Raw genomic sequence first — 27,746 nt, 5'->3', positions numbered from 1 at the left:
TAGATGAAAAACATTTTGCGGGATGCAATGTTTTTCAAATGACCAGTTGGTGTTCCTTTGTATGTTGCCAAGCAAAAATCAAACAAGCAATTGATTTGGAGCTGTGCAATCAAAAACATTTTGGAAAATTGTCAAGGCAGCATATCAAGACAGAAAGAACTTCTTTCAAAGTTGTGTAGTCCAGAAGGTAACAATGTCCAAGATTAACTAGAGAATGAGATAACACAAGTGACATGGTGAGAGGGAGCCATTTACTTTTTCACTTATGTGAAATATTTTATCTGTGAAAACGTGCAAGACTATCGGTCTGTCAAGCGTTTTCAACCATTCTAAAATGTTGAAAATAGCTTGGGAACAAATCAATTAACATTCTTTATTCCACTGTCTGAGAGCTTTGACTCTTCCCTTACTCTGCTAGCTGTCGCCTGAAGATTGATGTTTTTAGACAATACCAAGTGAAAATAATTCAATTAGATGCACTTAGGTAAGGCTATTTATTTATTTATTTATTTATTTGTTTGTTTGTTTTTATTGCTCGCTGTAAAGTTTTGGTACACAAAACTGAACCAGCCACTAAAGTAAGTTACGTACAGATTAATATTCTTCAAAGGAATTGTTTAGTTAGCCCAGTATTTGACATGTTCCTTCGCTCAAGTCTCGAAGAGCTTTGCCAGTCTACCATTGTAATCAATTATAACATATCAACACATTTTTAGCATGTTCATTCGTGGTTCAACATGATTTGGTGGTGGTGTTGTGTGGATGGTGGTGCGTAATTGTCTACCTGTATAAGTATAAGGTATAATATCAACTTGAACACGCAGTGTTTGGTAACTCAGACAAGATGGTGATTTTTGGTTTTCTCTGAAGCAGCGAGCTCTCCAAGTCGGATGAAATGTGATGTTCCCATCCTTCATCAGAAAATCATGTCAAAGCCCAACAAACGGTATTACTGTGAGGTAATCAGGCTCGACATTCCGGAAGTAGAAAAACACTCCGATTCCGGTTCCTAATGGTTCTCAATTCCAATTCTTAAATTAAAAATACAATTAAAAACAACAACATTGCATGATTACATGACAGTGGTTAGCGTGTCAACCTCACAGTCCAAAAGTACCGGGTTCGATCCCAGATGCCTTTGTGGAGTTTGCATGTTCTTCCTGTGCATGCGTGGGTTTTCTCCGGGTACTCCGGTTTCTACCCACATTCCAAAAACATGCATGGCGGGCTGATTGAACACTCCAAATTGTCTTTATGTGTAAGTGTGAGCATGGATGACTGTGCCCTGTGATTGGCTGGCAAGACAAGGGTGGCAGGGTGTCACCCGCACGACTGCACGAAGACAGCTGGGATCGGCACCAGCACGCCCCGCGACCCTTGCGAGGATAAAGCTGATCAGAAAATGGACGGGTGGAAATCATTTGAACTTCTTTTTTTTAATGTCATGACCGTTTTACTGTTGTGAATTTTGCCATGAACTTCTCAATTTTTAACCAATGTATTGATATAAAACCTATGAAACCATAAAAACGGGGGCAGTGCGGTCTACCAAATTCACAAAGAATGATTTTTCACCGCATAAAAATGAACATGAGCCCCTTTTTACACCAAGTGCAGACCACTTCCTGTCACCAAGTTGCCAGATGCGTCGGGGGCTTTGCACCAAAACGCCCAGTGAGGCAGATCACGGTCCCAAACACTGTTGACCTCACTTCCCATGGCATGAACCTGAAATTGTGCCTGTTTTTATGCCGAGCTCACAGGCGCTTGTCTACCACAACTGGGCCTAATTGTTAACAATTGGCTTCAACCTGCTGAAATGTTTTTTTTTCTTTTCGGAATAATGAGTTTATGACAGTCAATACAACGATGAAATCAATATTGAAACCCTAAAAAATGTGTCCTAAAAAGATACATTTGACTTTTGAGTCTTGCAATGTAGGCCGAGGAAGACCTTGTTTATTGAACCACCTAAAATGAACCCATCATCGTTTTTATCATGAAAATCTCCAACAAATCTGGACAAATGAGTTGCTCAAAGGGGGCTCCAGTTGAACATAAGGTGAGCGTGTTTGCCTCCCAAGAGGATCTGGGTTTGAATCTACATGCCTCGTTCAATATCGAAAAATTCATCCGTCTGTGTTCAATTGTTAAGACATCAAGCATTTGTAATAATTCCAATTGAATATTGTCACCACCAACGCTACTTTTAGTGATTTACATAATTGTAAAAATATACAGTAAAAATTATGTACAATAATTGTACCGGTTTCATATTTTGATTGAAATTATTACAGTTCTTGGATAAAACCATATAAATCATTTAAAAAGTTCATCCAAAACCGTGACTGCATCACATTCTGCTCTTGATCAAACTCCAGCTATATTCACTGCCAGCATATGCTGCTTCTCGCCAGCTCTCACCTGATAGGCCACCATGTTGAGGAAGTAATTGTAGACACTGCGACGGTTCATGCCCTGGTTGGCGGACATTGTGCCACCGAACTGTTTTTGGTCACCCACTACGACTCTGCATTTGGCCATGAATTTCCACCCCGAAACCGATTTTCTTCAGAGTGTCTCCAAAGTTCGCACTGTCACATCCTTAAAAAAGCCAGACGTTACAACAGGCCGAAGCTCTTGATATGAAATCATAATCAAAAATAAAGAAAGAAAGAAAGAAAATGTGCAGTTGAGTCCTGCAGCAGGTTGTGCCTGCGCTCTCCTTGTGATGGATTAGCAATAACTCTCGTTGGGCTGCATTCTCCGCAAGTGAAAACCTCAGCATGAGTGCCACTTCAGATCACATCAGCTCCCTCAGGACAGCCTCACTGAGGAAGAAGTCCCCTTTTTTCCCCCGCACATCCTGCATGCTTTGGCTCTGAGGCTCTGTTGGGTGCTGCCAGAAAAGAGAGAGAGGTGGAGGCGAATGGCCAGAGCCCTCCCCCTATTCTCTCAACCGATTCTACCCGGGCAGATTAGACAGAATCTGAGCGGGAGGGGGTGAGAACGGGAAGCTGACCGGGACCATGTGTCAATCCCATCTGTCCCTCGCTTCCCTTCCCCCCACCTTGCCTCCCTCTGGCAGCCGAACGGAACATGGGGATTGCAAATACTTCACTTTTTTATTAAATGACCCTACCTCATTTTAAAATGGTAACGACTGTCAGCCTCCAACCTTTGTGAGTTCGCCACACAGGTCTGAGCACGCATTCAGAAATACACTCAGAGCATTCACCTCTGATTGTTCAGAAAATCGATGCGCTGTTCCAATTTGCAGTTTGGAAATTCAGAGTGTACCAAAAATCAAGTGCCATTGCGCGCAACAGGCACTCAAACTGGGTACAGACTGCGTCAGAGTGTCAAGTAGCACAACTGGAAGCAGGTGATTGGTTTCGACCATAGACTGTATTCGGAAATTAATGGCGGCGGAGCACATTGGGCCTCTCCGAACACACATAAGCCCCGTGTCCAAATTGACAGGATGCGTTCTCTGAAGGCCAAATTTTCGGCCACATAATGTCACTTCTGCCGCAACTCGACGGCAGATGCGGTTTCCAAATTCTAAAAAGACACTTTGATACCTTGAAAGACGTTTCCTTGTACAACTTCCGTATTAAAGCGTGGCAAGTTTGGACAGGCTTCATATGAATTTGGACACCAAGTGTAGTTGAACCGCACCGGAACAGGCTTCATGTGACTGAAAGTGTGGCCTTCTGGGGACCCAGCCTGTGAATTTGGAGTCAGCCACTCTCAGAGTAGTGCACAGTGCAATGTCGCTCAGATGAAGAGGACGCACCCATAATCCCCCGAGTTATCATGTGCATTACCACTCACAAACAAATACGGAAGCAGAGATCTGTCTTCATGGAATGAACAATGAAGGAACGGATTAGTCCAAGTATTTGCGAAATAGGCCAATGACTATATGGGACCCTACTCGGTAATGACTTGTTGATTATATTGGTCAATAAATGTTAACAAATGTTTTTAATCAGAAATGCAAGTTCATTTTCAGATTTTTTTTAAATACTGATTCTGAATCTGTCTTCGTTTTCTTGAGCACATGACATGAATGTTTTGTTTTGTTTTTCTGAAATGCCGCAGCTATAAATTACAACACATGGTAGAATTCATATTGCTCAAGTTTTATTGGTCAAACTTCCATCCATCCATCCATCATCTACCGCTTATCCGGGGCCGGGTCGCGGGGGCAACAGCTTTAGCAGGGAAGCCCAGACTTCCCTCTCCTTAGCTACTTCTTCCAGCTCTCCCTGGGGGATCCCGAGACGTTCCCAGGCCAGCTGGGTGACATAGTCTCTCCAGCGTGTCCTGGGTCTTCCCCGGGGTCTCCTCCCGGTGGGACATGCCCGGAACACCTCACCAGGGAGGCGCTCAGGAGGCATCCGAATCAGATGCCCAAGCCACCTCATCTGGCTCCTCTCGATGTGGAGGAGAAGCCGCTCGACTCTGAGCCCCTCCCGGATGACCGAGCTTCTCACCTTATCTCTAAGGGAGAGCCCGGACACCCTGCGGAGAAAACTCATTTCGGCCGCTTGTATCCGGGATCTCGTTCTTTCGGTCACGACCCATAGCTCGTGACCATAGATGAGGGTTGGGACGTAGATTGACCGATAAATTGAGAGCTTCGCCCTTTAGCTCAGCTCCTTCTTCACCACGACAGACCGATACAACGTCCGCATCACAGCAGACGCTGCACCGATCCGCCTGTCGATCTCCCGCTCCCTCCTGCCCCCACTCGTGAACAAGACCCCAAGATACTTGAACTCCTCCACTTGGGGCAAGATCTCCTCCCCGACCTGGAGGGGGCACTCCACCCTTTTCCGACTGACGACCATGGTTTCAGATTTGGAGGTGCTGATTTTCATCCCATCCGCTTCACACTCGGCTGCGAAACGCTCCAGTAAGAGTTGGAGAGCCCCGTTTGAAGGAGCCAACAGCACCGCATCATCTGCAAAAAGCAGGGATGCAATACTGAGGCCCCCAAAACGGACCCCCTCAACGCTTCGGCTGCGCCTAGAAATTCTGTCCATAAAAGTTATGAACAGAATCGGCGACAAAGGGCAGCCTTGGCGGAGTCCTACCCCCACTGGAAACGATTCCGACTTACTGCCGGCAATGCGAACCAAACTCTGACATTGGTGGTATAGTGACCGAACAGCCCGTATCAGGGGGTTCGGTACCCCATACCCTCGAAGCACCCCCCACAGAATTCCCCGAGGGACACGGTCAAACGCCTTCTCCAAGTCCACAAAACACATGTAGACTGGTTGGGCGAATTCCCACATACCCTCGAGGACCCTGCTCAGGGTGTAGAGCTGGTCCACTGTTCCACGGCCGGGACGAAAACCACACTGCTCCGCCTCAATCTGAGGCTCGACTTCCTGACGGACCCTCCTCTCCAGCACCCCTGAATAGACCTTACCAGGGAGGCTGAGGAGTGTGATCCCTCTGTAGTTGGAACACACCCTCCGGTCCTCCTTTTTAAAAAGAGGGACTACCACCCCGGTCTCCCACTCTCCCTGTTGACCACGTGATGTTGCAGAGGCGTGTCAACCAGGACAGCCCCACAACATCCAGAGCCTTGAGGAACTCCGGGCGGATCTCATCCACCGCTGGGGCCTTGCCACCGAGGAGCTTTTCAACCACATCGGTGACTTCAGCCACAGAGATAAGAGAGCCCACCTCAGAGTCCCCAGGCTCTGCTTCCTCTAAGGAAGGCGTGTTGGTGGAGTTGAGGAGGTCTTCGAAGTACTCTGCCCACCGGTTCACAACGTCCCGAGTCGAAGTCAGCAGCGCCCCATCCCCACTGTACACAGTGTTAGTGGTGCACTGCTTCCCCCTCCTGAGACGTCGGATGGTGGACCAGAATTTCCTCGAAGCCGTTTTGGTCAAATTTAAAAACCAAAAATGAAAAGATCTCAAAACTTGATGTGCTCGGGGAAAAAAGGAAAGGCATTTTCTAAATCAGCCTCAAACATACAGTTAGGGACAAATGAAGTGTCCATCTCTGATTGTAATTTGTTGCTGAGCAGTGTGCTCTTTTTGCTGTTGAGAACAGTGTGATTGAAATCAGATTGTTACTGTGGTATATGGTGTTTGCTGCTTCGCTGGTCTTCAAAAACACTCGGTGATCGGTGGCTGTTTCCCGACGAATGAGCACTTCAGGGACCACGGCTGATTGGGAAAAGATTTTATTCTACCGATGTCAGAGTGGAATCGATTCTGGCTCCTGTGAGTCTCAGATATTATCAGGCCGCCCCGAAGAAACACATTCATGAGATTATATAGAGACAATATGATAATGAGAGGCGGGGAGGTACGCCTCTCATGCAAATCCAGAAACAAAGAAAGTAACATGTCATCTGACTCGTGTGGCCGGAGGAGACCAAAGGTTATGAGAGCCAGTTCTTTAAAAACATGTCCCGTGGAGGGGGCCCCAGACTTGGTGGGGCCGAGGGCACCAAAGGTTATGAGGTCCAACTGCAAAAGCATGTCCCGTGGAGGGGGCCCCAGACTTGGTGGGGCCAGGAAACCCCTCGGGGGCTGCTAATCGACCAAGTGAAATAGGGTCCAGACTTCACACTACATTCTTTGGTTTAAGTACACGCAGAAGCTGAATTCTCCCTGACCCGCAAATATAGAATAGAATCGTGTCACTGACGCCAGGTGGACATTCTAAGGCCACCTACAGGAATAGAGAGGGAATTCCAAATTACACTTCATTACATTAAAAATTTGATGGTACTTAGCTTTAACGTGATCGACCGTTATGACTGTATTAACACTTCCATACAGTGTTGTTGTGTACTGCTGTGTACACACAGACCACACTTGTCATTGTTCATGGATTTATAAGTTAATTTATAAAGGCACTTAAAAAAAATCTCATTTAATGAATAGCCTACTTTAGCCTTAGTACTGTAGGTTTTGTTTGGCACAAACTGTGCTGACAGTGATAAAATTTTTCAATAGAGCATTCCAATGATCACACTTTTTTAAAAGTGTGAAAATAAGTCAACTACGTATCAAGTTGCTTTCTGTGATGTGTAATATAAACAGTGTGTCTGCTCGCCGTTTAAAAGCGCTGAGTGCAAGAAGAGAGTCAGATTAGATTTGGGTTAGTGTGCAGGGCAGAGCGTCTGGATAATCCTGTCGTTTAGTCCTCCTTTCAGTGAGGATAACCTTCACCGTTGCAGACAGCGCTCTGTTGCTAAACTATGTTACACTCATTGAAGGCTCAAAGAAGACAAGAGTGTGGTTTCAAACTGCTGTGAGCTGCATCAATATATATAAATGACACCCATTGAAAAGCACTGACATTTTTTAAACTTTTTTTTTACAAACTCCCCCCAAAAAACTATTGAAACAAATTATGCAAACAAAAATATGTTAGTCCGTGGGTGCCAAACGGCAAGTATGTGGGAGTTGACTGTACTGCTACAAGGCCACTCACAGACGATCACACAATCAAAAACATGCTAAATAAAAGAGTAACAATAATTAATTTTTATCATTTATAATAATAATAATAATAATAATCTTGGGGGGAAAAAGGGCTCCTTTTCCATCAAGTGAAAGCCATAGCCACACACTGCATGTCCGTGGTCACAGATAAGCGGCAAACATGCTTTCGCAACTGTCCCAAACAATTAAATAAATGATTATAGCAAACTGTACACACTTCTTGCTGAAATCAGGTTGTTTTTTAGCAATTGTCCCTGTCTCATGCCAGTGGGCCAGCCCTCAACCCCTCGATATGCTGTTGGTTCATTGGCGTCATCATGATGACCTCCTGAGCTTTGCAACTATGGACGCTTTTGCTGGCTAGCTTTTGTCATCTTGCTCGCATCATGGTTTTGCTCTGTCTATGTATTTTTGCTTGTTTGTTTGTTTTAGCACCAGGTGGAGTGGAGCCTCTTCAGCAGTGCACCTCTGTTTTGTTCCAATCAAGCCTAGGCAAATATTTAAGGACTTCCTGGCTCCTTTGCCTTTTGTCGGATTATTGCCATTGTTCGCTGTTTATGCTCAAGTGATATTTCATAGACCTCTTGCACATGTTTACAGTCGCTCTTGTTTCGCTAGATTCTTGTTTAGTCTGTATTTTCGTTCTCAAGTCATTTTGGACGACTAAGTTTCGTGTGTTTGGATTGTTGCCATTTCGTTTTGAGTACTTTCGGTTGTCAAATTTGCCTTGCAGTTTGCAAGTGCTTTCTCTGTTCATACCTATTTTCTTGGCTTGTTGTTGCCAGCGCTTTTTGTTTATCATTTGTCTGTACTTTGGTTTTCTATAAATAAATATGTTTTTGTAACGCGGTTTATCTGAGTCTGCATTTTTGGGATCCACACTCCACTTGGTTCGTGTTCGGATCGTTTCAGCAACAGACCGGTTTACGATTGACAGTAGGCTGTATCTCACAGGTCACTGTATTGCTTGTTGGCTCTTGCTGGCAAGGGTACGTTGTGCTGGCTACTTGCCTAAGCGGAGCCCAAAGTGTGGAAGGGGGAAAAAATGAGTATCCGTAAATATATTAACAGCATTTTAACTCGTGGAGGCAGAGTTCAAATGTGATGGCTCACTCCACCATGAGTGGTTGTGTTTGTGGCACAAAACCCAACTGGTCATGTCCCGGGCAATATAACTGATAATCATTTGAAATTAGTCCCACTGTTACATTACAGTTAGGCGTAAGTGCAGAACGACTAGCTCAAAGATACATTTTCAGGCAAATGAACGACCAGCTCACGGAACTCGTTTACCTGTCAGTTGAGTAGAAGCATCTGTGACTAAAGCCAAACTGTGGCAGAGTTCTTACTCTCTGGACCTGGATTTGAAACCTCTGCGAATGATTTATGTTGTTTCTTAATTTCATCCTTGATGGGCTTTGATACTCGTTGACTTAAAAATGAGTCATGGAAATCATTGTGTATGTACCTTATGGTCAAGAAATGGTCATCGGAAGCTGAAGATGCTTTGCGGGACTGCTTCGCGACAACCAGGTGGGAACTCTTCAGCGAGGTTCATGGGGAGGACATTGATGCACTCACTGACACCATCACGGACTATATAAACTTCTGTGAGGAGAACACCGTACCCACCAGAACTCTGCGGTGTTTTTCCAACAACAAACCATGGATTAATCCTGACATAAAGACCCTGCTGAAGGAGAAGAAGAGAGCTTTTCGGTCGAGAAAACTTCGTGCCTGGTCCCAGTGCCCAAGAACCCCCACCCTAAGGAGCTGAACAGCTACAGACCGGTGGCGCTGACGTCTCACCTGATGAAGACGCTGGAGAGACTCATCCTCGCCCACCTTCGACCGCTGGTGAGCCTGTCACTGGACCCGCTGCAGTTTGCCTATCAGCCTGGCATCGGCGTGGAAGACGCCATTATCTACCTCCTCCACTCAGTGCTGTTACACTTAGAGAAGGCTGGGAGCACTGTGAGAATCATGTTCTTTGATTTCTCCAGTGCCTTCAACACCATCCAGCCCAATTTGCTGGGAGGCAAACTGCAGAACGCCGGAGTGGACCACCATCTCACAGCATGGATCATAGACTACCTCACAAATCGTCCGCAGTACGTGAGATTGCAGAGCTGTGAGTCGGACCGGCTTCTCTGCAACACTGGAGCGCCGCAGGGGACTGTTCTGGCTCCATTCCTGTTCATCCTCTACACCTCGGACTTCAGACACGTCACTCCAAACTGCCACCTTCAGAAGTTCTCCGATGACTCTGCGATTGTTGGCCTCATTACAGAAGGGGACGATCGGGAGTACAGGGGACTGACAAAGGACTTTGTGGACTGGTGCCAGCAGAATCCCCTCCAGATCAACCCTAGGAAAACTAAGGAGTTGGTTGTGGATTTCTGCAGGAAAAAGTCCTCACCAGCACCGATGAACATCCAGGGTATGGACATAGAGAGGGTGACCTCCTACAAGTACCTTGGTGTTCTTCTGAACGACAAACTGGACTGGTCTACAAACACGGACACCCTGATTAGGAAAGGACAGAGCCGACTCTTCCTACTCAGGAAACTGAGGTCTTTTGGGGTTCAGGGGTCACTCCTTAAGACGTTCTATAACTCGGTGGTGGCCTCGGCCATCCATTATGGCATTGTCTGCTGGTCAGGCAGCATCTCAGCCCGGGACAGAAAGAGACTGGAGCGACTGGTCAGGAAGACCAGTTCTGTCCTGGGTTGCTCCCTTGACACTCTGGAGGAGGTGGGCAACAGAAGGATGCTAACTAAGCCAAAAGCTATGATGGCCAGTCCCTCCCACCCCCTCCAGCCCGCCCTGACAGCACTTGGTAGCTCCTTCAGCCAGAGACTGTTACACCCGCGCTGCAAGAAGGAGAGATACCGACGCTCGTTCCTACCGACTGCTGTCAGGCTGATGAATAAAAAATAACAATCATAATAATAATAATAATAATTAAATGATGTGAAGGAAAATTGTAAATAGTACTGCGATTTATCCATTTTGTGTTCATATTGCATTTAATTGAAAGATGTTTGTTGTTTTTTTTCTCTTTCTTCTTTCTTCTTTCTACATACATTCTTGCTGCTGGAGGCTGTAAATTTCCCCAGTGTGGGACGAATAAAGGATATATTATCTTATCTTATAATAAATGTCTAGATTGACACATTCAGTGTCGCAAAGGAAGTGAACACTCATATGGCTGTTCAATAACCAATTGCTTTAAGTGGTATTAAGCAAGGGTACAGAATCCATGCCAACATTTACTTTCCGGGAACAGCGGAACAAAAGAGAGGCCACACTCAGCTAAGAAGATTAGACTAGCAAACACAGAAGGTGAAAGTCTTACATCCTTCCACCAAACTGGCTGCTGAGAAGGAAATGGCACGTCCACGAGGACATCAAGAACATCCATTAATTCATTTTTAAACAATTACCTTGTTGTGGAATTATCAGTGGGTTCGCTGAACAAGTGCATGAAAAGAAATGTAAAAAATATTCAGTTTTTACATTTCAGTTTCAGTTTTATTGCCTCTGAATTCAGTTCCTGCGGAACTGAATTCAGAGGCAATTAATTCCGGGATATTTAGCATTTCTCCAAACCTTCCTCCATGTCACCTGCACTCATGAGGCACATCCTGACTAGACAAACGTTCTTTTCCCCCTTTTTTATATGAACTATGTTAATAACAAAGAATCAGGATAATTAATCAGTGGTCTTAGTGTAATATTTCTTGCAAAATAGGAAGAACCTCTGATCCAACGTAGGCTACAGATCCAGATTCCGTGAGAATGAATGTGAATGTATGAAAATAAATCGTCATCTACAGCAATTAGCTAGCTAGCTATGACAAGGATGTTAACTCTTATTTTTACTCTATTTACTATATTATTTATTTGAAACAAACTATCCGACCCCGTTCAATACTTCACCTAATATCTACGGAACAGGGTGGCTCACTCCACCAAGAACTGTTGTAAATTATTTTGTCCCAGTAACAACTACATGTTACTCCGAAAAATCCAATCACCCACTCATGCTTCAGCATTCCTGGGGGCCCCTTTCACTGTCCGATAATTGCTTCTTCTGCCTTGTGGGAAAGGGGGAAGTGCCAGTGAGGACAAACAAAAGCAAATTAGAGGCAGCAAATCATTGTTCAATCTATGGTTTCAATAGAACTCGACAATAACCATTGGCTCAAATCCAAGCTTTGGCCAGAGAAACAATCCATTCATCAACCATTTGTCATCAGAATATAACTACGGTAGTATTAGTCCCATTGACACGGTTTCTGCTCATTGTAACTGTATCGTTCGAGCTGAGAGCTGTAAACAGGTGGTTTGACATAGAAATATAATCCGTTTACTGTATCGGAGTGACATGACGTAGTGCAAAGAAATCACACTGATGAGAGAATGGGTATTCATCAAGGAAAGAGCAATGTTGCATGTTTGTGACATTGTATCTGTTCAATTGGGTTGTTTATATTCAAGGTAAGCTTGTATAATGTTGCTACTGAACAACAAAATGAGGCACGACTGAACTGCAACTACGGTATACCCCATTTTAGTTTCGCGCATATGGGTGCATCAGTCAGTCAATGGTGTCTCTGTTGTAACACAGAGCAAATAGGGGTGTATTACAGCAATTTTCTTATTTTACTATTTCTTGTGACCAGTTACAGCAATACGCTGTATGTGTACAGAGGTACCTCTACTTATGAAATTAGTCGGTTCTGGTAGAAATTTGCAACCTAGAAAATTTTGTAAGAAGAGAGGCGTTTTTGTTTCCTGAAGCATAAAAATACATCAAAATATGAGTGTGAGCGTGCATGGTTGTTCATCTCTGTGTGCCCCTGGCTAGCAAACGGTTCAGGGTGTCCCCCGCCTACTGCCCGAAGACGGCAGGGATAGGCTCCAGCACTCCCTGCAACCCTAGTGAGGATTCAGCGGTTCGGAAAATGGATGGATGAATGTAACAAATACATGTTACAATTAGATTATTGCACAATGAATGAGAATTGTGCATAATGTTTAAAAAACACACACACACACAGAACAGAGTAAAAAATAAAAATGATGGTCATTTGACTTTTAACCGTGTCCTTGTCGTTTTTGCCCTCTTTAGTCCATGTTCTCTCTCCGTGTGTTTTTTGCCCGGTGTTTTGAAAAGAACTGATCTAAGGACCTTCGCTTTTGTCGGCTTTTAACAATCCTTCGAAAATGTCCAAGGCAATCATCAGCATAGCGAGCGATCGCTCGACTGGTGAACACTTTTCTGCGTCATTTACATTTTCTTAACACCTCATATCCTACGGGGGAATGACAAGGACGCTGCATAGACACACATCTATCGATCTCCCCGAAATGACACATTTGGTAGCAGTCCCTCTTAGCCAGTGGAATGCCAGGATGATGCTCGGTAATAGCCAATAGCAGAGCATTTATAGGTATGTTGCGTTCAGAAAACTCAGAGCTGCGAGGAGCAGACCATCCTGTATTTTTACCTTTCGTATTATGAAATTTCTTAAGTAACAAGAGGTAATATTTTCCTGTTGAGACGTTTCGTATCTAGAACATTTCATATGAATAGACGTTCGTAACTGTGGTGTCTTTGAGGACGTTACACTCTTAAAACTGCTAGGTCAAACAGGGTGAAATCGCTAACCCAGCGCTGGGTCAAAAAGGGACAGAGTCAATGCCTGGTTATTTATACCCACCGCATTTGTTTGAGGATTTGATCAAGTACATTGGGTCAAGATTTTGATGCAACAAGGGATAAAAAGTACCCATACTAATGAGTTAAAGCTACAAATAAATGGGTTACTTTTTTTAATTCAATTTTTTAACAGGAAAAGGCAATTTACCCCTGTCAGGTGTCGCCAAAGCACGTCACTTGCATCACCAGCTGCCCTTCCTAAACCAAGCCACATTTTCCCTGGTCCCCCCTGACCAGGATTTAACCCTAATTAGTGTTCCTGGTGAGTGGGTTAGGAAAACAACACATTTTTTGGTGCAAGATTGCAAACACGGCATATTGAGCAATGATCAACTGGTCTTCAGAGGGCAAAACACCAACTAAATAATACATAAAGGTTATTCGCATAATTGTTCAGTCCCACTGAGCTTAATCTTTCCATCCACACCTTCTACGAAGATCACAAAACAAATCTTACCTGTGCTCGTATGACGTGACCTGACATTGCGTCTCTGACGCCTGACGTGAACCGACCCTCCAAAATCCACAGTTTTAGTCACTCATAAAGAAGAATAAAAAGGTTGGTGTGATCAAGGCATCGTTTCGCTGGCCATATTTCCATCCTTCCAGTTGTAAACAGATACATACATTTCCTCAAGGATGAAGTACTGAATCCCAATGGCACCGACAGGATTTTTAGTCTTCCTCGGAAGCCGTTTTATTCTTTCTTAATCTGATTATGCTGGGTGCAGTGAAAAGTATACACACACAAAAGCACAGGAAATGTCTGGAGAAAGCCACAGTGCTTGAGGGGTTATTTCTATGCAAAGTCACATAAACCTCTTATAATAGTCAGAAAAAGATCGACAACCATGAAGTGAGCAGGTAATCCGGACTACTGAAAGTCTGCATAATGCAATTATTGTCTTGCATTCATCAACTTTTAGTAAATTTCAAGTTTGCATAAATCGCAATAAAAGCCGCTAGTACATTTTATTTATATTTATTTTTACATTCAAACTAATCTTAGCTACAGAGCTCCACCAGCAACAAAAGGAACCATTTAAATTACGTACAGTTCATAAGGAATCCCAGAAGGAGGGGGCCGATGTGGACAGACAGACAGACTGAGAGCAACTTCCTGAGAGGAGGATTGACGTTAGTAATCAATCAACTGTTTACAGAAGACTTCATGGAAAAAAAGTACGGAGGCTACACCAGAAGATGCAAACTAATCATGAAGAAGTGGCAACCTGGCCAAAACAATTTCCAAACAACAGACTGACATTTATGATCTAAATTCTAATACTTGTTTCATGAAATCACACTCATTTGTCCTTAACGATCTATTTTTTTGCATTTTGTGGTGTTTCTCTTGGCTGCAGTGCTTCCAGTGCCGTATGTGGATGTTGGTATTTTCAGATTTCGGCTTAAATGAAAAAATAGCAACAAGACTGTTTCTCGAACCAATCACATTTCAAATTCATCCTTACAAGCCAGAATGGCATTCACCATTTATCCATCCTCTGATTAATTGGTCAGAGCAAGCCCAGTTCGAATAGTAAAACATGTCTGCAGCTATCTGCACATTGCACACAATAATTCACGCAAAGCATTTCTAATTATGCATCCATTTTCTGAACCACTTTATCCTTACAAATGTCACAGGGCGTCCTGGAGTCTATCCCAGCTGCCTTTGGGCAGTAGGCAGGGGACACCCTGAACCGGTTGCCAGCCAATTGCAGGACACACAGACAAACAACCATCCACGCTCACGCTCACACTCACACCTAGGGACAATTTAAGATAAGATAAGAAAACCTTTATTAGTCTCACAATGGAGAAATTCCCAATTTACAGCAGCAAAATTTTGAAAGGGAAAAGTAGAAGAACAAAAAGTATATGCTAAATATAAATGATAAAATATAGACTTAAACATATTAAAAATGGGTGAGTGGGGGTGAGTCCAGATTTTCAGGTCTGTCTATTCCAGGGGTGGGCAAACTACGACCCACGGGCCGGATCCCGCCCGTTGGTCTTTTTAATCCGGCCCGCCGAAGATTGGTGCACAAGTAAGGTTTGATTGCATTAATTTCGTTTGGACTTGTAATGATGGGTATTTCAACACCAGGTGGCGCAGTTACTTCAAGTTGCAGAGTACAGGGAGGGAGGGGAAGACAAAGAAAGAGGGCCAGAGTAATGACCATGGAAGGGAAAGTGATATGTATCTGATTAAACAAAGCGGGTAACAAAGTATGAAACATTCAGGAGACGCCTGGAGTCAGAAAGACTCAAATCTACGAGACTTTGAAAAACAAGGAAGCTATTCTTACTCAGTCCGATTCTGGCAATTTCCATGCTCAGAGTGAATTGCTTGTGGCTCGAGTAAATGAACATTTCCTAGAATGGTTTGACTGTTTTCATGTTAAAAATTTCCTCTCCCTGAGCCGTCACCTTACCGTGGTGGAGGGGTCTGTGTGTCCCAATGATCCTAGGAGCTAAGTTGTCTGGGGCTTTATGCCCCTGGCAGGGTCACCCATGGCAAACAGGTCCTAGGTGAGGGACCAGACAAAGCACGGCTCACAAAGCCCCTTATGAAAAATAAAATCGATGGTACTCAGTTTCCCTTGCCCGGACGCGGGTCACCGGGGCCCCCCTCCGGAGCCAGGCCTGGAGGTGGGGCTCGTTGGCGAGCGCCTGGTGGCCGGGCCTACACCCATGGGGCCCGGCCGGGCTCAGCCCGAAGAGGCAACGTGGGTCCCCCTTCTCACGGTCTCACCACCCGTGGGAGTGGTCAAAGGGGTCGGGTGCAATGCGAGCTGGACGGCAGCCAAAGGCGGGGACCCTGGCGGTCCGATCCTCGGCTGCAGAAGCTAGCTCTTGGGACATGGAATGTCACCTCTCTGGCAGGGAAGGAGCCCGAACTGGTGTGTGAGGCAGAGAAGTTCCGACTGGACATAGTTGGACTTGCCTCCACACACAGCCTAGGTTCTGGTACCAGTCCTCTCGAGAGGGGTTGGACTCTCTTTCACTCTGGAGTTGCTCACGGTGAGAGGCGCAGAGCAGGTGTGGGCATACTTATTGCCCCCCGGCTCAGTGCCTGTACATTGGGGTTCACACCGGTGGACGAGAGGGTTTCATCCCTCCGCCTGCGGGTGGGGGCACGGGTCCTGACTGTTGTTTGTGCATATGCACCAAACAGCAGCTCAGCATACCCACCCTTTTTGGAGTCCTTGGAGGGTGTGCTGGAGAGTACTCCTGCTGGGGACTCCCTTGTTCTACTGGGGGACTTCAATGCTCACGTGGGCAATGACAGTGAGACCTGGAGGGGCGTGATTGGGAGGAACGGCCCCCCCAATCAGAACTCGAGTGGTGTTTTGTTATTGGACTTCTGTGCTCGTCACAGACTGTCCATAACGAACACCTTGTTCAAACATAAGGGTGTCCACATGTGCACTTGGCACCAGGACACCCTAGGCCGTAGTTCGATGATCGACCTTGTGGTCGTGTCATCGGATTTGCGGCCGCATGTTCTGGACACTCGGGTGAAGAGAGGGGCGGAGCTGTCAACTGATCACCACCTGGTGGTGAGTAGGCTCCGATGGTGGGGGAAGATGCCGGTCCGTCCTGGCAGACCCAAACGTATTGTGAGGGTTTGTTGGGAGCGTCTGGCGGAATCCCCTGTCAGAAGGAGTTTCAACTCCCACCTCCGACAGAGCTTTTCCCATGTTCCGGGGGAGGCGGGGGACATTGAGCCCGAGTGGACCATGTTCCGTGCCTCTATTGTTGAGGTGGCCAATCTGAGTTGTGGCCGTAAGGTGGTTGGTGCCTGTCATGGCGGCAACCCCCGTACTCGCTGGTGGACACCAGCAGTAAGGGATGCCGTCAAGCTGAAGAAGGAGTCCTATCGAGCCTTTATGGCCTGTGGGACCCCAGAGGCAGCTGACGGGTATCGACTGGCCAAGCGGAACGCAGCTTCGGTGGTCGCCGAGGCAAAAACCCGAGCATGGGAAGAGTTCGGTGAGGCCATGGAAGCCGACTTCCGGACGGCTTCGAGGAAATTCTGGTCTACCATCCGACGTCTCAGGAGGGGGAAGCAGTGCACCACGAACACTGTGTACAGTGGGGATGGGGCGCTGCTGACTTCGACTCGGGACGTTGTGAACCGGTGGGCAGAGTACTTCGAAGACCTCCTCAACTCCACCAACATGCCTTCCTTGGAGGAAGCAGAGCCTGGGGACTCTGAGGTGGGCTCTCCTATCTCTGTGGTTGAAGTCACTGATGTGGTTAAAAAGCTCCTCGGTGGCAAGGCCCCAGGGGTGGATGAGATCCGCCCAGAGTTCCTCAAGGTTCTGGATGTTGTGGGGCTGTCCTGGTTGACACGCCTCTGCAACATTGCGTGGTCAATAGGGAGAGTGCCTCTGAATTGGCAGACTGGGGTGGTAGTCCCTCTTTTCAAAAAGGGGGACCGGAGGGTGTGTTCCAACTACAGAGGGATCACACTCCTCAGCCTCCCTGGTAAGGTCTATTCAGGGGTGCTGGAGAGGAGGGTCCGTCAGGAAGTCGAGCCTCAGATTGAGGAGGAGCAGTGTGGTTTTCGTCCCGGCCGTGGAACAGTGGACCAGCTCTACACCCTTAGCAGGGTTCTCGAGGGTATGTGGGAATTCGCCCAACCAGTCTACATGTGTTTTGTGGACTTGGAGAAGGCGTTTGACCGTGTCCCTCGGGGAGTTCTGTGGGGGGTGCTTCGTGGGTATGGAGTACCGAACCCCCTGAGACGGGCTGTTCGGTCACTATACCACCGATGTCAGAGTTTGGTTCGCATTGCCGGCAGTAACTCTGAATCGTTTCCAGTGAGGGTAGGACTCCGCCAAGGCTGCCCTTTGTCACCGATTCTGTTCATAACCTTCATGGACAGAATCTCTAGGCGCAGCCGAAGCGTTGAGGGGGTCCGTTTTGGTGGCCTCAGTATTGCATCCCTGCTTTTTGCAGATGATGTGGTGCTGTTGGCTCCTTCAAACAGGGCTCTCCAACTATCACTGGAGCGTTTCGCAGCCGAGTGTGAAGCGGTTGGAATGAAAATCAGCACCTCCAAATCTGAAACCATGGTCCTCAGTCGGAAAAGGGTGGAGTGCCCCCTCCGGGTCGGGGGGGAGATCTTGCCCCAAGTGGAGGAGTTTAAGTATCTTGGGGTCTTGTTCACGAGTGAGGGCAGGAGGGAGCGAGAGATCGACAGGCGGATCGGTGCAGCGTCTGCTGTGATGCGGACGTTGTATCGGTCTGTCGTGGTGAAGAAGGAGCTGAGCCAAAGGGCGAAGCTCTCAATTTACCGGTCGATCTACGTTCCAACCCTCATCTATGGTCACGAGCTATGGGTCGTGACCGAAAGAACGAGATCCCGGATACAAGCGGCCGAAATGAGTTTTCTCTGCAGGGTGTCCGGGCTCTCCCTTAGAGATAAGGTGAGAAGCTCGGTCATCCGGGAGGGGCTACGAGTCGAGCCGCTTCTCCTCCACATCGAGAGGAGCCAGATGAGGTGGCTTGGGCAGCTGATTCGGATGCCTCCTGAACGCCTCCCTGGTGAGGTGTTCCGGGCATGTGCCACCGGGAGGAGACCCCGAGGAAGACCCAGGACACGCTGGAGAGACTATGTCACCCAGCTGGCCTGGGAACGCCTCGGGATCCCCCGGGGAGAGCTGGAAGAAGTAGCTAGGGAGAGGGAAGTCTAGGCTTCCCTGCTAAAGCTGTTGCCCCCGCGACCCGGCCCCGGATGAGCGGCAGAAGATGGATGGATGGATGTTAAAAATTTTCCGCAAACTGGACCGCTAATAAGAGTCGGAGAGCAGTCAAATGTGTAGAGCGTGAACAACAGGGAGCTCAGTACACATCCTTGAGGAGAACCGGTGCTGAGGGTGATGGTGGAGGAGAATGTTACATTATTACTGGCATACAAAGACATTGTGCTATCTTCTTTATTTTCTATTTCTATTTCTAACTTTTGGCCCGGCCCTCCACAATATTTTCTACTTCTCATTTGCCCCCCCCCCGGGAAAATAATTGCCCACCCCTGGTCTATTCAATAGCCTGACAGCAGTCGGCAAGAACGAGCGACGGTACCTCTCCTTGTTGTAACGCGGATGTATCAGTCTGCCTGAAGGAGCTGCCCAGAGCTGTCAGGGTGGTCTGGAGTGGGTGAGATCGTCTGTCCATCATAACATTTAGCTTGGCTCCTGTTGCTCACCTCCTCCAGTGTCCACGGAGCAGCCCAGGTTGGAGCTGGCCCTCCTGACCAGTCGGTTGTAACTACATCAACTACATTCTGTTTCTGTCAAACTAACTAAAATAAATAAATAAAAAAAATAAAATATAGGAATAATATCCTTTGTTTTCATCTTTCTCAATAAATACCGCACACGTCCCTTTGTTTTTTCTGTACGACCTTATGGAAAAAAGGTTAGCAGTCATTTAGGAACTGCAGTTTACATCATTATATTTTGTGACTTTTTTTTAATCGCGCACTCCACAAATACGTCCTTTACCCAAAAATAAAAATAGTACTAACTAATAAAAACGTAACAGACCCGCTCTCAAACAATTAAAAACAAAGTGAATTGATAATTAAAAAAAAAAAGTCAAAACTAAATAAGAATTCAACGTCAAAGAAAAATTCAAAACTAAAATAACCCTGGGATACTTTTGTGACGAATTTTGTGGAACCAATAGTGACAAAAAAGAGGATTAATTAAATGAAACCACCCTGTCGAGAGCGTCCAAATAGTGGCTCGTCCACAGAGGTAGTGTGGAGTGCAGAAGAATCGACAGGTGGCGGTAACGCAACGCAATGGATGCCAATCGCCTTTAGAGACCTATGAAGAAAAGCACCGCCTCACTCCTTGCAAAAATGGCGACCGAGGGTGATGTGGATTTGGACCTGGAAGCCGACGAAAACTGCACTGGGAAGCCAGCAGAAAAGCCTCGTAAACATGACAGCGGTGCCGCCGATTTGGAGAGGGTCACTGATTATGCGGAGGAGAAAGAAATATCTAGTTCCGATTTACAAACGGTAAGATAACTTGCTGCTGTTGACGGATGTGAACACGCATGCGGCCACTGGCGACTGCATGCGGTGTTGTGACCAAAATGCACAACTATTTAAGGTGATATTGTTCTTGAAACAAAACCGTTGCTAACCATGTAGAATAAAAGTGTCACATACATTGAACAAATGCTGCGCCCGTTAACTCGTGCCAGCTTGTGGCGTGCTGGGTAGAGTGGCCGGCCCGAAGTTGCGTCTTTAGTCCTTGGCGTTACGCGTTTGAAACCCGATTTCTACGGCTTTTTTTGTTTAAAAAATACTATTTCTTGTGACAAAATCACTGCTAACACCGTGGAGTAAACGTGTCGTATACATTGAGCATAAAATTGTACCAGCCTTTCATCCACCATTGATCATGTCCATGAAGTGTATCTGGATTTCTTAATTATATCCAGTTATTCTGCATTCTAAAAGTGCTGTGTTTATGGCGGTATGACCCACTCCAATTGTGAAGTGGTCAACCCATTTTAGAACCCGTGGCGCTTGGTTGACCATTTTTTATTGCGCGTATTTAAGATATTTTTTTCTCCCCAGGCCATGTCAGTAATCGGAGACAGAAGGTCACGAGAACAGAAAGCCAAACAAGAGAGGTAAGGTCTGAATATAACATTCAAAAACATCCTTTGCATAATTTTAGGAATTAAAAAACAAAGATTAATATTGGTTTATAAATTATTTTCAAAGATAATGTCCATCAGTCACATTACACAAGCACTTAGATCAGTGGTTCTTAACCTTGTTAGAGGTACCAAACCCAACCAGTTAAAATGCACATTCACCGAACCCTTCAGTAGTGAAAAATACATATATATTTTACAAATTCAAGATATTAAAAAAAACGCATTTATTCAAAACAGAAATAAGGAAATCAAGGGGAAAATGCTTTCTTTTTTGTAAATTGAACAACATACTATCACTCCAGTCACACGCGACGTGAACTAAATTTCCCACAGCACTGATTGGACAAGCAGTGCAATGTGATCATCTGCAGCCAGTGATGGCCAAGTGATTGTCTTAACCTCCATGGCAGAGGCTCCGTCGAACCCATGAGACAGATTCCCTGAACCCACAGGGTTCGATCGAACTCCGGTTAAGAACCACTGACTTAGATGTTGATGCTTAGGATAAGGTGGCAGCGGTGCATTGTGCTAATTGTATTGTGTCCTAGTAATGAGTTTATTCCTGAGGTAAATGTTGTTTATTTCATTTTTTATACTGAGGTGCTGTGAATCTTGCAGCATAAACATAAATTGATATTATTGTCTTGATTATTCTTTCAGAGAAAAAGAGTTGGCCAAAGTCACTATCAAGAAAGAGGACGTGGAGTTAATTGTAAGTTTTTTTTGTATTTCTGAAGTTCCAAATCTATTCACGGGTTAGTTTATATGTTTCTGCATCTTATCTAATGCACATGAAAATGTCACAAATTAGAACATAAAACTTGGGTTGATAGTAGAAGCCCAAGTGACACCAGCAGTTCTGTTTGGGGTGTTAAAGATTTGTGACATTTTCCCAGTACAAGTAGCGGATGAAAAGTTCTTCCAAACTACTTTAGGAATATAGGATGGACAAATGTCAAGCAATGACACAAATGAGGGTGTTTGTGCTCTAAAGATTACAGAATAAACATTTCATTAAGCAATTGGGTGTCGTTGAACATTTACAATTTGAAGAGCAAAAAAATGTTTTTACACGGGTGGATTTGGGGAGTTAGGTTCTGAGTAGTCAACATTATGAGTTTCCAAATGTTTTTTCCTTAATGTGTTTGGTGATCATGTTTATGACACAGATGTCAGAGATGGAAATTTCGAGGTTCGCAGCAGAGCGCAGTCTGAGGGAACACATGGGCAACGTGGTGGAAGCTCTTGTGGCTCTAACCAGCTGAGCACGCACATGTATGCACAGGACTCTTTCATCGCTTTTGTTCAGACCAATTTCGATAGGATTGAATTCCTCAAATTCAATGTAATGATCAGGGGGAAAGTTTTCACAATAAAATATTTTGAAGACCTATTGTATGTGTGTGCTTGTTTTGATTTCTAATGCACCTTTGTTTCTTTAAAATTGTGAAAATACAGATTTTATTTACACAAAAAAAAAAAATCTACTTTTCACAAATCAACTCAAAGTCATACCGGTGTAAATATGTACAAAATGGCTGTACAGCTTGCCCAATTTTCAAAGAGCTATTGAGTCATGAAGAATAGGTTTTGTTGTTGATGCCCCAACAGGATTGACAGTTGTGTATTTCATTTGCTTACTGGTCAAAATAAAGGGAAACCAAAGGTTGCGTCGGTTTTCCAAAAGCATTCTTGCACGTCTTCAGTCTTTTGATGGACTGAACCAATCCACACCGAATCGTTTTCTTTTACAAAGTACAGTCCAGGCAAGGGCCAAGTGCAATAAAGCACACACGTTTTATGTCTTCTTCCTCTTCACTGTGGGCCTGTCAAACACGTCTCTTACTCCTGCTGCCTTCTGCTTAAAGAACTTGTTGTTCTGAGCACTTTCCTGAGCCCAAGCGGAGTCAAACGACGTGGTGTCCTGATCCACCAGGTGAGTATATTTAGTACGTCCGGACCGCCCAAAGTTTTTAACCTGATTGGGAGTAAAATATGTCAAAAGAGACGAAACATCTCACTACACGTGACCCAACATTGTTACAGCAACACAATGTAGTTGTATACCCTTCCCTGACACCCAATTTATTTTTTATTTTTCTGCGGTGACATACTCGCTGCATCATATCCCACTTTTCAACTAGATGAAGGAAATAGATGTTGCCGCTGACCTGCATGACTTTGGGCAGGATGGTTTTGTTGAAATGATCTTCCAGCGTCGGTGCACTGAAGTCTCGCTTGTACACGTCGTCCTCCTCATCCTGCAACACAAATCCCATTTACTCGTACAATCTCGTACTGTTTACTTCAAGCAAGGGACAAGTAGGGTTGTCCTTTGCAAGTCTGTCTCCTTCATAGTGCTGGGCGATTATGGGACTAAGTAATAATCCTGATTATTTTTGATTGCTGCGATTGGCTGGCAACCGATTCAGGGTGTCCCCCGCCTACTGCCCGGAGACGGCTGGGATGGGCTCCAGCACCCCCCGCGACCCTAGTGAGGATCAAGCGGTACGGAAGATGAATGAATGAATGAATATTTTTGATTGATAGTGAAATCAAGTCGAATAAAAACATTTCATTATTGATTTCAAAAGTTTGTATTTATTCAACTACTTAAAGCTACCATTTTAGCCTCATGCCCGTTTATCCCTACAATTTGAACACATTCTTCTTGGAACACTCAAGCAGAAAACCTTGCAAATTCAAGGCTCCTGCATCTTCATTCTGATGCTTTGCAAATTTGCAAGCGAGGCCGTGAATAAGCATTTCCGTTATCTTTCTCCCATAATTATTTGATCTTTGTTATTCTATTTTTATTTTCACAGGTCTCGGGCATATTAGGCTAACCTGGGACCTCAGGGATCATATTTCGCGCCATTTGTCGAAACTCTGCGTTGGTATGACAATAGAAATTCACTGACTGCTTGACGTGAATTTGAAACAAAGTAAAAATGTGTCCCAAAAGAATAGCAATTTATAAAAAAGTAATCAATACGACGAGAAGTCGCGTGTCGATGATGATATGAGCTTGACCCTATTCGAGGTGGTGTGGTGCCATGCATGCATGGAGTACGGTACTCACAATGCAATAAGATGAGAATTAGAAGATATGTGCCTTTGAGTATTGTTCTGCTATCTGCCATTTCTGTTCAAAAGTCAAACACTGATGTGGCCCACAAGGTGAACAAAAATAAACTCTTATGCCACACACCGACTACAAACGGCATGTCCCACAATGCACCGATGGAGCAACTCACCAAGAAAAAGGCTCCTCTGTGGTAGTACTTCTGAAGGAACTTGTATTTGCCTTTGGATGCTTTGTTGGTGATGACTTTGCCATTGTTGCGGAGCTCAGTCCTGCGCTCCTCATCCTTCATATTCCTGAATCTCTCAATGTCTGCCTTTTCCTTCTCCATCCTGCCAACACAAACAATTTACACTTCCAAATTGGTCAAGGCGGTATAACCGGTATTCAAGCAGTGTTTCACAATGAAACAAGTTGGAATGTTGTTGCAATATTCTTCACGAAAGAGCCAAAGGCTTTCCATCATGTTTAGAAATAAAAGGTCAGCTTCGACTCTACTCACGCTTCTCGAGCTTCTCTGTCCTTCTTAATTCGTTTCAGTTCACGGACTTTCCAGGCTTCGTACTCCTCCTCCTCATTCTCGCCGTCTGTGTCGAGGGCTTCCAGACCGGCCAGGGTGCGCCGATTCTCCTCAAACTCCTTCTTGGCCTCATCTTCGACTATCTTCAGTGTGTAGCGTCGTCGCTCCTCCTGCTGCCTCTTGGCTTCAGCCTCCAGTTCTCTTTGCTTTTGCTGTTCTGCCTCCCGCTCTGCCACTGTCACTCTGTCTTTTCTAAAATGCAAACACATTCAGGGCACACCAAATTCATTTGGGAAGCTAATAAACCTGATAGAATTGCTAGGATGACATCAGACCACCAAGACACTAAATAAATAACAATCACACAGTTCTAGTTTGAAAGCCAGCGGGGATTGTCTTAAATGTACAACAAGGTTCCCATTGCAGAGAATGTGGCACAAATTCGTCACCCATGTTTGAAGAAGTAAGAGTAAGAGCAAACAGCTCTTACTTGCGGATGAAGACTGGTTTGAGTCTGGGCTCGGCTTCATCTTCGCTATCTGTATATTCTTCATACTCAGACTCTGACTCTGATTCCTCCCCAGATTTGCCTTCCTCCTCCACCTCCAGGATCTCCATCTCTTCAGTCTTGCGTTCCAAAGCCCGTTGCCGCATCATTGCTCGACGCCTCTCAATTTCCTGCACAATAGAATATTTGGGGTTTGGGGGCGCGGTTTAATGCTGACATTTAAAAAAGCCGTCTTCAGTTTACAATGGATCCGTTCCTGCAACGGCACCAAATTTTCATGAAAGTCGGCCTGCAGCGTACTCTATCACTAATCTACACCAACGCTGAAATAAAGTCATTCTTGTTTCCAAATAGGACTCATACTGCTGTTGATATTGGTGAGGTTGTACCACCTGGTGCTTGCTAATGTAGGGTACATTTGGTTTTCTTTTCTGTTGTTTTGATAATGACGTGCCAAAATTGTAGTCGTGGTCGTGAAGCGTCCCGGTCGCCTTACAACCAATCTCTGAATATGTTATACTACATGGGGCTACGACGTGTCAAGACAACTCAATATGAGGCAATATGTTTGTGTTCAACATGTCTGTCGGCTCAAAATTGGGCTACATTCCTACAGTCTTATGTCAATATTACACTGGTGGGTTGACTAGTAAAAGGACAACCTCTGTAATGAAAATAAGAATGTTATGCAAACATAACATTTTATAAAATTCCATTGAGATGTGAACCTCATCGTCAACTTCTTCCTCTTCCTCTTCTTCATCCTCGCTGCTCTCCTCACGTTGGGGGTGCCACGTCCCTTCATCAGAGTCTTCGCTGCTCTCAGCAACAACTTCAGGCTCTACAATCTGTCGATGCCTGGCGAGCCTGAGCAAAGGTGGAAACAAAGAGGTCAAAATTCCATGTGCAAGCCATCATTCTGATGTCAAAAGCGAGGAGATAGATGATACCTATCCTCAACGTCTTCAGGGACACGGTTGAGCAAACGCTTTAGACGTGGGTCAGACACATCCTCTTCCTCCTGTTCCATCTCAGGCTCCATTTCCTTTCCCTTTTTGACAAACTGGAAATCCTCCTCTTCCTCGTCAGATGACTCCATCGGTGCATAGTCTGGACGTTTCCCTGACACGTATCTCTTAACCTTCACCTTCTCCATTGAGAGCTCACCTGGGAAACAGCACACATAGATTACAAACTGTTAGGGGTGTCCCGATCCGATGCAGTGGTACCTCTACATAAGAAATGAATTAGTTCTGGAAGATATCTATTAACTAGAAAATTTTGTAAGTAGAGGCGTGTTTTCCATGTAAATGCCCTAATCCGTTCCAAGGGCCCCAAAATTCAGACAGAAATGTTTTCTAAAGAATAAAAATGCATCAAAATATGTAACAAATACATGTCGCAAATAATATATATTGCACAACAAATGAGAGTTGTGCAGAATGTAAAAAACAAAGAAAAGAGTAAAGAATAAAAATGGTGGTCATTTAACTTTTAACTGCGTCCGCACCGGTTTTTTTTGTTGCCCTCTTTAGTTCATGTTCTCTCTCAGAATTGTTTTTGCCTGGCGTTTTGTAAAGACCTGAGCAAAAGACGTCTGTGTTTTTACCTTTTGTGACTTGAAATTTCTTTTGTAACTAGAGGCAATATTTTCCTGTTGAGGCGTTTTGTAACTTGAAAATTTCGTATGAAGAGAAAGTAGTTGTACCACTGTATTGGTCCAAGATTTGCTCCCACAAAACAGTATCGATTATGATGGTCAACATACAAATCTCCGATATTAGCACTCATAGACAAACAGTCCATTCCAGACTCTGTTCTCACCATAGGCTCAATGTAAAAAAAAAATGTATTCAGAATCTACTTAAGTAAAGTTGAATTGTTATTTTGCACTTCAGAGTAATTTGTTTTTATTCGGGTTATTTCTCGGGGTCCTTTAATTTATATTTATTTGTTCAAGTGCAGTACAATCTTAGGGGAGAAATGTATGTAATCCAAATACTGTATTTGGAATAAATGGGTTATTTCCTCATCCCTACTGGTGCTGACTATTGTTCTTTGTTTGAATAGGATAACTTGATCAAGTCTAAATTTCATACCAAAAAAAGCATTAATAATTCCTGCTGATATTGGATCGATATCGGACAGTACTGAAGGCCATAATATTGATATTGTATCAGAAGTCAAAAGTCGGATCGATAAACCGTTCCAAATTGCAAAATCAAACCTTCCCCGAATACATTTTCGTCTGTCAGACGACATATTAAATGGTGACAGGACAATGAAGATTTGCAAAAAGGGTTTCTGCAATCGACAACACGGAAAATCAGGTGGAACCAGACTGATGCTTTGCCTCGGCGTTAGATTGAGCTTGCTATGCTAGCGCGCTTTTAGCTATCCATTTACGTGAAGTCTAACCTTTCTCATTCCGGACTGGTACGGCTCCAGCCGTGGACTGTATAGGTGGAAGCTTCATGTTGGCTGAATCGTGGTTAGACATGGCTGCCTGGTGGACACACCAAACTCAGATAAATGTTGTAAACCGCTGAAAAAACAAACAAATTGAACGTGCCAGTGCTTCAACTACTGAAGATCGGAACGTACATAGCACTAGTACAGGGGTGCACCAAGTGGGTGGAGCCAGGGTCTTCTTCGTCTGCTTCTGCTGTTTCTTCTTCGTCTACTGGTTCTTCTTCGTTTGTCGCTGTTTCATCTTCTTGTG

At 45.0% G+C, this 27,746-nt stretch overlaps 4 protein-coding genes across 5 annotated transcripts in view; 1 reads left to right on the top strand and 3 right to left on the bottom strand.

Moving 5' to 3' along the window:
- Positions 1-13,897, bottom strand: part of serinc4 (serine incorporator 4) — a 30,462-nt gene extending 16,565 nt beyond the window's left edge. Inside the window, exon 1 of one of the 2 annotated variants that reach the window (XM_052063962.1) lies at positions 13,674-13,897. In XM_052063962.1, the coding sequence (XP_051919922.1) occupies positions 13,674-13,700 (27 nt within the window). In that variant the 5' untranslated portion in view covers positions 13,701-13,897. Of the gene's footprint in view, positions 1-2,424; positions 3,962-13,673 lie in introns of those variants that run through there. The other variant, XM_052063961.1, reaches the window with a different exon arrangement.
- Positions 1-27,746, bottom strand: part of LOC127599791 (uncharacterized) — a 149,257-nt gene that overhangs the window by 71,819 nt on the left and 49,692 nt on the right. The gene's annotated exons all lie outside the window — the stretch shown is intronic.
- On the top strand, positions 20,069-22,305 carry hypk (huntingtin interacting protein K). The gene is made up of 4 exons (XM_052064056.1): positions 20,069-20,258; positions 20,826-20,881; positions 21,572-21,623; positions 22,081-22,305. The coding sequence occupies exons 1-4, from the start codon at positions 20,097-20,099 to the stop codon at positions 22,174-22,176; spliced, it is 366 nt and encodes a 121-aa protein (XP_051920016.1). The 5' UTR covers positions 20,069-20,096; the 3' UTR covers positions 22,177-22,305.
- On the bottom strand, positions 22,496-27,649 carry mfap1 (microfibril associated protein 1). The gene is made up of 8 exons (XM_052063975.1): positions 27,443-27,649; positions 25,975-26,191; positions 25,753-25,891; positions 25,007-25,194; positions 24,499-24,768; positions 24,169-24,328; positions 23,083-23,172; positions 22,496-22,889 (listed from the first exon to the last, which is right to left on the bottom strand). Exons 1-8 carry the CDS (start codon positions 27,522-27,524, stop codon positions 22,710-22,712), a joined length of 1,326 nt encoding a protein of 441 aa, XP_051919935.1. The 5' UTR covers positions 27,525-27,649; the 3' UTR covers positions 22,496-22,709.

Source organism: Hippocampus zosterae, chromosome 4, assembly GCF_025434085.1.
Source record: "Hippocampus zosterae strain Florida chromosome 4, ASM2543408v3, whole genome shotgun sequence".
NCBI classification, from domain to species: Eukaryota; Metazoa; Chordata; class Actinopteri; order Syngnathiformes; family Syngnathidae; genus Hippocampus; species Hippocampus zosterae.
Note: the sequence above shows the minus strand (reverse complement) of the source record. Positions and strands in the feature narration are given on the sequence as shown.